The sequence below is a fragment of the Asterias amurensis genome, chromosome 19, assembly GCF_032118995.1.
Source record: "Asterias amurensis chromosome 19, ASM3211899v1".
Taxonomy (NCBI): Eukaryota; Metazoa; Echinodermata; class Asteroidea; order Forcipulatida; family Asteriidae; genus Asterias; species Asterias amurensis.
The window spans coordinates 12,262,839-12,276,957 of record NC_092666.1 but is presented as its reverse complement, the minus strand read 5'-3'; the positions used below and the strand labels follow the sequence as shown (position 1 = coordinate 12,276,957).

The window sequence follows — 14,119 nt, the reverse complement described above, 5'->3', positions numbered from 1 at the left end:
TAAGTTACCAGCCAACATCACATAAAGTAAGTTGATACTTTTGCCACCGGTACCCGCTCATTTCTTGCTCAACAAATTCATCTATTCTTGCTAAGCAGTATTTTTCAGCTTTGTTAATTTTTGGCCCCTGCTGCTGATATGTATCGATAACTTGGGATCGTTTTTGGGAGGGAGTCGATCCACCAGACACAACGTAAGTCGTCCTAGTCTTGAAACAGGACGTTCTTGTGGAGTTCGAAACAACCACACTAAACACACTACTCGCGCATAGTTGTGTGATAATGGAAAACAACGCCTTGAATCAATACTAATGTCGTCGTCGTGTTAGTTGCATCATCAATGCAGGGTTCCGGTTGTTGAACACGCCACCACCACCACGCTGCAAAAATCTCTCCTCTCGCCTTATCGTTCCATCGCCGTACAAAGGTTGGTATTTAATCTGGAGTTGTTTATCTCCTTTGTTGGCTGTTCTGCATTCTTATGTTGTTTATCAGTGACTCGATCGGCAGTGATTACAAACTGATCAACACATCTTGACAGGTTTTACAACAGAAAACATCGTCTCCGCAGAACAGGTATTTGACTATCAAATTTAAATAAAAAGGCATGGCTCCTAATCTCTGAGCCATGTTATTGGGCAATCTGTTGGAGGTGTGGTGTGGGTGTGTTGCGGGCTGGGGTGTCTGAGCGATCAGCGAGAAAACACTCCTGACGTACCCGCTGACCATATGCCATAACGGTGGTCCATCTTGCCATAGAGTAAGGATGATCTTGCTCAGTTATTTCATGGTTATTTGTATACTTCTATCCTGATTTCAATTACTGTAAACTACTGACTGTTGGTTAGTTATTCTTGTGTATTTCAAAACAAAAACATTATTTTTTGTTAAAAACCACTAGGGCCCATGTTTTTATTTAATTTTTATAAAATAAAACTTAGTTCAGGTTCTGCTGACTGAGTCAGACTCTGAGTATTTCTTTTCTATTGTTGCTGCCTGTAGTTGTGCTAAAAGTATTTGTTACACTCCATCCTTCCTCCGCCCATTTGTGAGGATGGAGGGTTATAAATTTATATTTTTATTATGAATATGTGTCAGTCTTTTGTATCATTGGAGGTAAGTCGTATTGTCTTGCTCTTTGCATGATTGGTGCTGTTTTTGTACAGGCTGTATACAGCAGTGCCTTGAGATCCCGTCATAAACTTGTAATCATTTTAATTAACCTTCGGCTAGAGGTAAAAGAAGGTATCCAATTTCAACTCATTGGCTATTTTTGTGGATCTTTTTTTATCTGGATCTGGATATAGTTCTATTCTATATAATAACATGGGTGCGCTCGAGAGCAGCTGTTTTGAGTCTTTGTTGTCTTGAATGGTAGTTAAGTTGAACGAAAGTTTGTTCCAATGTTTAACGGTGTTGGGTAGAAAACTGAATTTGTAGCAGTCCTTGTTGGTATGGATTGTTTGGAGTGAAGGTGTCGCAACAGGCGTTGGAGCGCTGAAGGAGGTCCTCTACTGGTAGGGCAATTATAGTCTTGCTTTGTGGAGTATGGAGAGCCTGTGGGTTGTTTTTCTGTCCTTTAAGATGTTCCAGCTGTGGTACGCGTACATGCATTTGACCTTTCAAGATTGGGTATGATGATCTGTCAACTATGCATTTTAAGGTCCTTAATTAAAGAGGTTATACTATTAATTATGGAAATTTGATTGTATCAATTAATCTCAAATAAGTTATCCTTTACTCAATTTAGGTTTACCAACTTTGAAAGCAGAAGAGAAGTTTGACTCTGAGCCAACGTCCTAACTTTCAGTAAAATGTCTGTCAAGGACACGACATCATGGATCGCGCCTGATCTTCCATCTAAATGCACTTGGCATGTTGGTGTTGATCCCAAGTCAAGTCCACATCGTCATGAATCTAATGAGTAAGTATAGAAGAAGGAAATGGAGCTTGTTGTTAAAATTGATGCCAATAAAAAGTACTTGGTTTGACATGTTTGAGGTACAGTTAGCTTTCAATGAACGACAAAAGGTTGCATTTTCGATAAAAGTCAAGTTGGAGCAGTGGTGTCTTTCCTTGCCTTCCACCCAGTCTCTGACTCTCTGGGGTTCCCGGTTCGAATCCTACAGGGGGTACTATGTGGATCGGGTTTTCAGTCCCTACTGGGTTTTCCCTGGAACTATTCTGTAAGGTTTTCCTCCCACTTCTAAAAACTTAAATTCTTCATTGTCTTCTCACCTTGTCTAGACGCTGAAAAGGCTATGACAAGTATTAATAGATTAAATAAGGCTGAAAATCATAGATAAATGTCCATCCATGAAGAATAACTTATCATCGGACATGTTGGAATACACTTGTAATATGAAAAACGTCTTGTCAAACGCTTGACCTCGGTTGCAAAATTTCAAATTTTCAAATTCTCAAAATGCTTTACACAATGTATCTAGGGCCTAAAGCTTTTTGAGAATCATTATCAAAAGCTGCTTAACAAGTAACTTTTTATTGCAGTTAATTTCAGGCATGCAACTCTTCCGCGTTTCCGCGGAATTCCGCTTTTTTTTTTTCTTTTTTGCGTGAAAAAAACACAAAAAAACGGGGGAAAAAGAAAACAAAAAAGCTTTTTTTTTAATTTTTTTTTTTAGCCTAATATATGCCTGCCATTAACAGTGTACAGCTACAATCATGTAAAATAAGCCTAGTACATGCTAAAAATGCACCTAAGAGCATAATAAACCTCAACATTTTCTAGGGTATCATTGTGGGTATCATGTCCCGTGGCGTTTCGGCTGCCTCGCTCCGCACTTGCGTTGTGCCTTTGAAAATTTTCCTCTTTTTTTTCAACGGGCAGTTGCATGCCTGTAATTTCAAGAGTGATAACCAAAACCAAGCGTACACATTCCCTGTTAAGTTTAGTTTGTAGTCAACAATTTTAAACAAAAACACCATGTTATCAGTGGGCTCTAGTTACAGACGTTAACAAGAGATTGTGCTTATAAAGAGTACTTTTCGATCCCAAATCTTATTTCTGATTTGTGTTTTTGTTTTGCCGTCCTCATTCCCATATAAAGAGGTAATTTGACTAGTCCCAGCGTCTTTTTTATAACAAGAGTCTACTGTACATGTATATGTTTACAAATTACAGCTATATCACTATATTCTGATGACATTAAGTGGTGATAACAGTAACTTATCATGGTGTTCACACTTCAACTTGGTACTTTAACTTGATTTCAAAAAAAGATACAAAAGTTTTCAAAAAGTGCGAGGATCAAACTTTAGTCCTTGACCTTACTCAGTATTTGGACTATTTGATATGGCAAACACAGACATAACGGGACTCAAAAAGATATTAGACCATCTTTTTTAGAAGGGCTATCTGAAATGTAACCCTGTTAAAGATACAAAACTTCCGTTGTCTACACTTAAACACCCTGTTGAGTAAAAAAGATTGCCATTTTAAATGCTCTATTTTTTGTTTTATATGAGAAGGTACAACTAACTGATTGCAAACTGTTTACCAACCAAAATAATCTATGGTATACACTTACAGTCCTTGAGTTTCGCTTTGAATTGTGCTCTTGAAGGGAAGCAGTATTTGTTTTTTTTCTCTTGTCAAAAAGTTAGTTTGTTTCGCTCGGGTGACCAGATCACAAGGTGTACATTTGTAGCCCATATGGTGGTTTACGTAATGTTTTGAATAATATTTGAATAAATTAATGTCATTACTGTATTCTCCAGTGCAAAATCATTGAGACGTGTCACTAATTAAGTGTATGTTCGGATTTAACAAATCAGTTTAGGTCAATACATTACTGCTGTGCACAGGATGTTTCAGATTTACCCCCCCCCCACCACGTTGAAATAGGACTTTTTATCCCATGAGACAATGAATATAACAAAACTGATACAAATGAAGGTTCTTTAATGTACAAGTGGCATACTATACCTCTAACAGTACAGTACAGTAATACATGTAGAAGTAAACTGTTTTTCATGCGCATGAGAGGAGTGAAGGTGCGTGAAATGTAAATTGTTTGTAAGGGCTATACAGCAAAAGCACAGGGCACCTTGGCAATTGCTGTGTGTGATGCAAGTTAATACAAGGCCTGGGACCAATTTCATAGAGCTGCTAAGCACGAAAATTTGCTTAGCATGAAATCTCTTCCTTGATAAAAACATGATTACCAACCAAAATATGTTGCATGTATTGCTTGTTACTGGTATTCAGCTGTTTGGCTTATCCTAGAAATCACATGGAAATTTGGTTGTTAATCCAGTTACTATCAAGGCAAAACCGGCATGCTAAGCAACTTTTTGTGCTTAGCAGCTCTATGAAATTGGCCCCTGGTGTTTCTGATGGCCTGAGGTTTCAACCCAGGGCAGCAGATTATTTCAAAGGCTAGTTTATATGAATGTATAAATACAATTTGCAACTCAGGTTTTTAGCCTGAGTCAAAATGTGACTAGTGCCCTGAAAGTGAGTAATAGGACTCTTATGAATTTAATTCCCTGTTACTTATTTCTGCAGAGAAATTCGAGAGATCCGGAAGAAAATCCTTCCGAATATTCTGAAGATGATTGGTCACACCCCTCTGGTGCGAATTAACAACATCGGCAAGAGTGCAGGACTGAAATGTGAATTATGTGAGTAGAAGTAAACTTTGTGGAATTATGGCTGGTAACCTGTTCTGTTTTAAAGCACTAATTTTCTGGCTTATTCAAGGTTTTTTTTGTGGTCACGGGCTTTGTTAAATTGGGCCCTGAAAGCAGAATTAGTGCCAGCTCTTAGTAGAATTAGGTTACCAGCCCAATTTGCATTACGTTTTCACTGTTGTGACTGGTGCCCCACCCAATTTTTGGGGCCACGTGGTTAACTGTTTTGTGGAAATTTTTGAATGTATCTTTGATTTTGATCTTCTTATAATTATATCTTAGTGGCTAAATGTGAGTTTTTCAACGCGGGTGGCAGCGTTAAAGATCGGATAGCTCTTCGTATGATTGAAGAAGCAGAGAGGAAAGGAGTCTTGAAACCAGGATCTACGTTGATAGAACCTACTTCTGGGAATACAGGTAGGTACATGAGTCAACGGGAGTCTAGAATACTTGTGTCATATCATGGACTGTGGTAATAGACCCATTTCATGAAATATGTAAATTGCACATAGCACGTGCGCACTATCATTTTGGTTGGCAGAAATGAGGAACATCACGCTGTTTTGTACACGGCTAATGGCTGCGTGACTTCGTGCACAACTCTATAGCGTTTGCCAACCAATAGGGTCTGTACGCATGTGAGAATGTACATTGTAATTAGCATATTTCATGAAAAGGGTCAATTGGGGCACAACCCCTTTTTTAAGGGCAATTAAAACTTTTGGTAAGAAGCCTACAGGAGCTTTCAAAAGTATAAAGCATTTTGTGAAATGTTTCACTTTAAACTATTTTGTAATATGGAAACATATAAGTTTGTATCCGCCAAAATTTGAATCTAAGAAGTGCTTTTGCAGAACACTTCTGAGATTGACTTTCGGCGGTCTCTTTAAAAAGCAACCCTCTTTTGAAATAAAATGTTTGAACCACATGCTATTTTTATTGTGATCTATAGAGGATAAACACATTCAAAAGTTTCCAAAAAGGTGTACTTTGCCTTTAATGTGTACATATTTGTGGGAGTATCGTGGCAGAGCGGTTAAGAGCACCGAATTCAAACTCTGGTGATTCTGATCAGCAGAGTGTGGGTTCGAATCCCCAGCCGTGACACTTGTGTCCTTAAGCAAGACATACAAGCATTGCTTTTTCCTAAAGCCGTTGGTCCCATATGTTGTGTAAACGCATGTAAAAGAACCCAGTGCACTTATTGTAAAGAGAAGGGGTTCGCCCCGGTGTTCCTGGCTGGATTGGCAGCATATTGCGCCACAGCACCTTGTAAACCATTACATGGTGCTTAAGGATTAGTTCTTATATCTCAAAATTCGCCCCACTTCTTGCAGTAATAATACCTGGCGCTTTGTATCCTTTGGCAAAAGGCGCGTTATAAATACGGTTATTATTTTTATTATTATTATTATTATTATTATTATTATTATTATTATTCCTTATTTTTGAAGGTATCGGCTTAGCCTTGGCTGCAGCCGTTAAAGGTTACCGTTGTATCATCGTCATGCCAGAGAAGATGAGTAGCGAGAAAGTATACGTCCTACGAGCTCTTGGCGCTGAGATTGTTCGTACGCCGACATCGGCTCGGTTCGATGCCCCTGAATCTCATATCAGCGTCGCTCAGAGGCTGAACAGGGAAATCCCCAACTCTATTATATTGGATCAGTACAGGAATGAAGGGAACCCGTTGGCTCATTATGATACAACTGGGCAGGAGATTTGGGACCAGTGTGAAGGTTAGTGTTATGTTAGGGCAGTGTTGGCATTGATCGCGCAAGGATCAAAAGTCTGCTGTGGTTGTTTAGTGATGTTAAGGATGGCATGCATACAGAAGTTGTAGTGTGATTGACTCTAGTCATGTTATGTGTCTTTGAGTAAGATACTTTACCAAAATTGCTTCTCTTCACCCAGGAGTATAAATGGGTACCTGTGAAGGTAGAGGTTGATATTGTGTATGAAAAAGTCTTTGGAGCTATACGGTTGCCTGGTTTGTATACTCCACAGGGAGCTGAGAAAGATTTAATGTTAATTGTACTAATGACCACCAGGGCACTAATGTAAAGCTCATGTACTAATGGCCACCAGGGCACTAATGTAAAGCTCATTGAGTCCTTTATTGTGAAATGCACGTCATAAGAACTTTTTATTTTATTTTTTTGTGATTATCAACAGCTATTTATTTTAATTCTTATTAAAAGTAAATTTTAACTTCTACTATAAACATTATTTAGGTAAGCTTGATATGGTAGTAATGGGATCTGGAACTGGTGGCACGATGACTGGTATTGGACGCAAACTGAAACAACTAAACCCCAAAATACAGGTAAACCATTTACTATCTGGGCCCAATTTCAGGCACAAAAAGTAGCTACTCACAACAAAATTATACTCACTGGACTAAAGTTACTAGTATCCTGCTCATTTCACAGAGACTTTTCTCATTTCTAAAAAAAGAACTCTACCTCATTAATTACTACTTTTGCTAAGTAGTGGAATAGGTGAGTTTTCTCCTTATTGACTTCACTACTGTACTACTTTGCGCCATGACAAAAGATGGACACATTGCATTACGGAATGGACCCCAAGAACACATACGAGACGTAGAGGCAGACCAAGCAGGCATTGGATGGACGACATCACAGAGTTTGGAACCGTCACATGGATGCGATGCGCACAGGAAAGATCGAAATGGGACAATGATGAAGAGGCCTTCCTCCTGCAGTGGAGCGACATAGGCTGAATAGAATAGACTGTAGAGTAAGCTCTTGAGTGGTAACAAACCTGTAATGCTTCGTTTTTGAAAGGGCAAGGGAACCACATCATTTTCTCCTTGGTACAGGGCACCCTATGAGGAAGTTGTAAATTTCTACTAGAGCATTTCAAGGGCAACAAGGGAATGACCAGGGGGCACGGAGCTGTCGCCTTTTATTGCCTCTGTGACGTATCAGGCCTGTGGTAATGGTTTCAATGTTTCGACTAGCCTGCTCTAGCTAGAAACATTGTCAGGAGACTGAATGCGACGCCTCAAATCCCACATATAAGAACCTATGTATTATTGTTATTATTATTATTAAAGACAGTGGACACTATTGGTAATTGTCAAAGCCCAGTCTGCTCACTTGGTGTATCTCAACATATACATAAAATGACCAACCTGTGAAAATTTGAGCTCAATCAGTTGTCAAAGTTGCGAGATAATAATGAAAGAAAAAACACCCTTGTCACACGAAGTTGTGTGCTTTCATGATCTTGATTTTGAGACCTCAAATTCTAAACTTTAGGTCTCGAAATCAAATTCGTGGAAAATTACTTCTTTCTCGAAAACTACTTTGCACTTCAGAGGGAGCAGTTTCTCACAATGTTTTGTACTATCAACCTCTCCCAAATACTCGTTGCAAAGTAAGGTTTTATGCTAACAATTATTTTGAGTAATCACCAATAGTGTCCACTGCCTTTAAAGCCATAATACACTTTCGGAACAGAAAAAAAGGAAAAAGTTCACAGATTTACAAATAACTTACAGGGCTTACAGAAGGTAATGGTGAAAGACTTCTCTTGAAATATTATTCCATAAAATGCTTTACTTTTTGAGAAAACATTAAAACAATTATCAATTCTCGATATCGAGTATTACGGATTAATTTTAAATACGTGTCATGACACGGTTAGACGTGCGGAAACAAGGGTGGGTTTTCCCGTTATTTTCTCCCGACTCCGATGACCGATTGAGCCTCAATTTTCACAGGTTTGTTGTAAAGTTGTGATACACAAAGTGTTTGCCTTTGGACAATACTGTTTACCGAAAGTGTCCAATGGCTTTAAAGAGTGTTCGGCTAATCAACCACCATGTGTTTTTCCAGGTTGTATCATTTGATCCACATGGCTCAACCTTAGAACCGCCCTTCTTCGATAAGCCGACAGACCCTACAGTCTCCTACGAGGTAGAGGGTATTGGATATGACTTCATTCCTACTGTGTTGGATCATAAAGTCCCCAACGACTGGGACAAATGTGATGATAAAGAATCGTTCTTAATGGCTAGGAAGTTGATCAGGGAGGAAGGACTTCTATGCGGTAAGAACATTTACCAATTCAACAATGAAATTATTTAGAATTCACAAAATATTGGTCTGTAGATTACCAACTAACAAACATTTACTATTAGTCAGGCAGCTTAGCGAATGGATGTGGACGTTCCGGACAAAAGCACCAAATTTTGTCCACGTGGTCCTTATTACCTAAGCTTTGCATTTTTGATAGGAACCACCTCACCAAGACGTATTATGGCGGCCATCTTGGATTTCCAAGATGGCCGCCATTAAAAAACCTGTTTTTGCCAGTATCTCACCTCCTGAGTCACCTAGGATCACAATTATGGTGTCTAGATATACATTTCCATGGTCAAGGAATACATCTTCACCACTTAGAAAAGCAACAGTGCTTTATTTCCTTTGTATGGCGGCCATCTTGGATTTTTAAGATGGTAACCATATGAAAAACCCATATTTGCCGGTATCTCGCCTCCAAAGTCACATAGAATCACAAATAGTGTATCCAAATATATATTTCCATGGTCAATGGATCCAACTGTACCACTCAGAAGAGCAGCAGTGCCTTCTTTCTTTTATATAGCGGCCATCTTGGGTTTTCAAGATGGCCGCCATACGAAGAAAACACATATTTTATCAATATCTCACCTTCTAAATCACCTATAACCACAATTATGGTGACCACATATACATTATCATGGTCAATGAATCTAATTGTACCACTCAGAAGAGCAGCAGTACCTTCTTTGTTATATATAGTGGCTATCTTGGGTTTTCAAGATCTACATGTAACCTATAAGTCACGTCAAATACATACATTTGCATGGCTAACGCATACAAATAGAACAGCAGCAATGTTTTCTTTTTTATGGTGGCCATCTGGGAGTTTTAAGGTTTAATGAAGGCCTTGAAAGCACCAGGTAAAAAAGTCCACACAGGAACCAATAATTGGCTGTCATCATCGAGACTAACTCACTCACTCACTCACTCAGTCGACCCAAGTTGTCGCGTTGCAGCATGTTTGAGTCAGGCTCTATGTCTGACACGCCACACAACTCTATCCTGCATACAGCTGATTAGCTCCTCCTTGTTGATTACTTCTGCGTCTTCAAGCAGGGTCTTTAGCATAGTCTTGGTGGGTCTTCTAGGGCCGCACCTGCCGTGAGTGGGCTCCCACACGATGACTTTATTGGCTGGTAGCTCTGGGTGCCGTAGACAGTGACCAGCTCAAGGTTGGTGATGTGATCCCTCCAGGAGACATTCTGTGCCATCTGATGCATCCTGGTGTAGCATCCTGGTGTAGCAACCACTGATAGATTTGGTCATCGCCTTGTTGAGAGTCCAAGACTCACACACATACGGCAGGATGGTTTCTATTACCGCATGAAAGAATCTCAGCTTTAAACCATTTGGGAGATGAGATGTCCAGATCTTCTTCATGTCATGGAGGACTTTCCATGCAAGCGCCTTATGGACTTTGATGTCTTTCTCTGTTCTCTGCATCGTGGAGCCGAGGTACTTGAAGTCGTCCACCTCCTTTAGTGATGAACCTCCTAAGGTCTTTTAGCGGAGCATGATCCCCAATGTTGTATACCATATACTCCGTCTTCTTGGCAATGAGATGGAGACCAACCTTCTCACACTCCGACTCAACTCTGCTGAGTAGCTCTTGCGCCTCTATGATGTTGTCAGACAGTAGGGCTATATCATCTGCGAAGTCTAGGTCGGAGAGGGTCACTAGGCCGATTCTTCTAAACTTTCTTGGGGTGATGGTGAAGCCTAGATCCTCGTGTTCTTTGAGGGCTCGTCTCAGGGCGTAGTCAAGTGCAATGAAATGGAGCCAGCGTGTCGCCTTGCAGAACTCCAGCCAATATTTCGAACGAGAGTCCATCCTCAGTCACTGGAATGTGTGGGTTTTTTCACTCTGCTGTCACTCCAATCTTTTAGGCAACTCGTGTTGCATGCTGCAACAACTTATAATCTGGGGATCTCCTTTGCCTCTCTTCTGGCTCAACCCCTCTTTTGTTTCATTTACATGTTTAAGGTCACTAGACGTATCATAGTTTAAGAGTAAGGAGAGTCTTGGCATGGAAGGCACTTCATGGCATGAGGCGAGTGAGGTCTCCACGGTGACATCAACAGTTGCCACAGTTGAGTCTGTACTTCTGTAAGGAGCCGAGACATGGACTCTCGACAGCCAATCAAGAATGTGCACTAGATGCTCACCTGGTGTAACCAGACCTGGCTCAGATCTAACAACATCTCACCTTGTGTTGCCAGACCTAGCTCAGATCTAACATCATACCTGGCCCATATCTACTATTATCTGGCCAAGACAATGCCATCAAATCACCTGCCACGTCTGGACCAGTGTGCTATGAAATTTAACCTTTTGCAGTTGTACTAGGTGGGGTATGACCCAAGTTGTCAAATATCAAATTTGTGATCCAGATCAACGAACGAAGGAGGTGAGATATTGAATGGGTTTATACTTGGCAGCAATATTGAAAGTGATCGATGGCCTGCTTTGCCAAGTGGTACAGTTGCACTCCTTGACCAAAACAATATATATTAAGAAGCCATTGTTGTGACTCTAAGTGACTTAAAGGTGATATATTGGCAAATACGTTTTTGTCTTCTTATGACGGCCATCTTGAAAACCCAAGATGGCCACTACATAAAAGAAAGAAAGTACTGCTCTTCTAAATGGTACAGTTGGATTCCTTGACCATGAAAATGTATATTATTTGGTCACCATAATTATAATTGTAATTGTGATTATAAGTGATTTAGGTGTGATATGGATAAAAAATATGGGTTTTCTTCACATGACGTTAATCTTGAAAACCCAAGATGGCCGCCATCCAAAACAAAGAAGGCACTGCTGCTCTTCTGAGTGGTACAGTTAGATTCCTTGACCATGAAAATGTATATTTGGTCACCATAATTGTGATTATAAGTGATTTAGAAGGTGAGATATTGATAAAATATGTGTTTTCTTCATATGGCGGCCATCTTGAAAACCCAAGATGGCCGCTATATAAAAGAAAGAAGGCACTGCTGCTCTTCTGAGTGGTACAGTTAGATTCCTTGACCATGAAAATGTATATTTGGTCACCATAATTGTGATTATAAGTGATTTAGAAGGTGAGATATTGATAAAATATGTGTTTTCTTCATATGGCGGCCATCTTGAAAACCCAAGATGGCCGCTATATAAAAGAAAGAAGGCACTGCTGCTCTTCTGAGTGGTACAGTTGGATCCATTGACCATGGAAATATATATTTGGACACACTATTTGTGATTCTATGTGACTTTGGAGGCGAGATACCGGCAAATATGGGTTTTTCATATGGTTACCATCTTAAAAATCCAAGATGGCCGCCATACAAAGGAAATAAAGCACTGTTGCTTTGCTAAGTGGTGAAGATGTATTCCTTGACCATGGAAATGTATATCTAGACACCATAATTGTGATCCTAGGTGACTCAGGAGGTGAGATACTGGCAAAAACAGGTTTTTAAATGGCGGCCATCTTGGAAATCCAAGATGGCCGCCATAATACGTCTTGGTGAGGTGGTTCCTATCAAAAATGCAAAGCTTAGGTATTAAGGAACACATGGACAAAATTTGGTGCTTTTGTCCGGAACGTCCACATCCATCTCAAATATGGTCATAAGCTGCCTGACTACTATGATTTATTCAGTTTTATTGTTTGAATTTGGGTTTGGGCGTGTCATGGCCGAGCGTTTGAGCGGTCAAGTTTGGAAGGTGGTGCATTCTGCTCTACAAGCCAGGCTCCTAGTGGATGATACCCATGCCTATATCCTAATGGACTATGGAGGGGCAGCTTAGAGCTGTATACTCCCCAGGGAGCTTAGAAAGATTACAGGAATGTTATTGACCTAATGACCAGGACACTAATGTTAAGCCCATTCATACGGTTACTGTAAAATGCGCTATGTCGCCTCCCGATGTGTCCTCCCCCCGTTGTTGCCTCCCCAGCTGGTACCTCCTCAGGTGTAGAACCAAGATCAAGAACAATTGATACAGAGACCTTGCTTTCGTTAAAGCAACTCCTGCCCTGTGGAATAAGCTCCCCGTCACATTTCGCTAAATACCATCTCTCGACAACTTCATGAGGGAACTAAAGTCAGACTTGTTCACAAAGAATATCTTGGATTTAATTTAACTACAAGTATTTTATATCCTTCATTTTCACATTGGTCATTGACGTTTTCTATTTTTGGCGCAGTGCACATTATGAATCTATCTTCTTATTTTTTTTAATTAAAAAATATTGTTATTTATTATCTTTAGGTGGAAGTTGTGGAGCAGCGATGTCTGTAGCTATAAGGGCAGCTCAAACATTGACCGATGGTCAACGATGTGTCGTCATCTTACCAGACTCCGTTAGAAACTACATGTAAGTTAAAGATGCAAAGATATGCTCAAGATTAGTAGTAGCTCAAGACTGTAGGAATTTCCATACAAAACTAGTTCAGCCATTTTCAAAGAGAACGTTTTTTGAGATATCGCTCGAAATCTGGACTGATTTAGGCCACCCTGGAAGAATAATCAGTAATTTTAATACACAATCTGAAAAAGGTTTCAGACAGTAACATTTCTCATACTCAAATTTTGGGGTATAAAACTGAGATATTTTTCCATAACCACAATACTTCAAAGTGAAATGATTCTCAAAATGCTTTATTCAGTTCAAGTAAATTTGACAATTATTCCATACTCTTTTGGAAAATAATTCAATATGAGAATTTATAGACGATGTGACCTCTGACGTCACTCGAAAACCATGACATGATTCGCGCGCACACCGCCGGCAAAATCTTTGTGTTTTGGCAGCCAGCTAGAAAGTGTATGCAATCTTACCATGACTACGCGTCTTTTTGCTCGGCGAAACATGACGTATACAGTGTTTTTTTCAACAGAGGGCGGTTTGAATGTAAACATAGGTCACATCGTCTATACTTTATGGTTGATATGTTTGACCTCTTTTGATCCCTTTCAGGACCAAGTTTCTCTCTGATGACTGGATGGTACAAAAAGGTTTCATGGACGTTGAACATGAAGGAGAGAACTTGGAGAAACAGTGGTATGCTCCACAATCTCCCTCATAAATGACAATTTTTCCCTTTTATGTTAAACTTAAACTGAAAAAAACCAAAACAACAATAATTAGTCTTGTGTTTAGAAATTGAGATACTAGGCCTATTATAACAAACTTACATTGGCAATTTCATGTACTTTGACCTCTACATGTATGGAAGTGTAGGTCCATTCTTGTGGCCTCTAAGGGCATTTTGGTAGAAGCAGCTTATGGCCGCTATGGTATCTATAGGTTAAAGACACTGGACACTATTGGTAAATGTCAAAGACCAGTCTCCTCACTTGGT

At 39.8% G+C, this 14,119-nt stretch overlaps 1 protein-coding gene across 4 annotated transcripts in view; it reads left to right on the top strand.

Annotated features, from left to right (window-relative positions):
• The first annotated feature begins 160 nt into the window (after nt 1-160).
• The window catches only part of LOC139951311 (cystathionine beta-synthase-like), a 132,720-nt gene continuing 118,761 nt past the window's right edge, over nt 161-14,119 (top strand). For 2 of the 4 annotated variants that reach the window (XR_011787750.1, XM_071950137.1), the window contains exons 1-9: nt 357-575; nt 1,750-1,923; nt 4,528-4,643; nt 4,935-5,069; nt 6,107-6,391; nt 6,887-6,978; nt 8,516-8,729; nt 13,026-13,131; nt 13,735-13,818. Coding sequence is in view for 1 of the 4 variants with exons in the window: in XM_071950137.1 (XP_071806238.1) it covers nt 1,814-1,923; nt 4,528-4,643; nt 4,935-5,069; nt 6,107-6,391; nt 6,887-6,978; nt 8,516-8,729; nt 13,026-13,131; nt 13,735-13,818 (1,142 nt within the window). In the remaining 3 variants the exon portion in view is untranslated. Of the gene's footprint in view, nt 576-773; nt 843-1,749; nt 1,924-4,527; nt 4,644-4,934; nt 5,070-6,106; nt 6,392-6,886; nt 6,979-8,515; nt 8,730-13,025; nt 13,132-13,734; nt 13,819-14,119 lie in introns of those variants that run through there. The other 2 variants (XR_011787751.1, XR_011787752.1) reach the window with 2 other exon arrangements.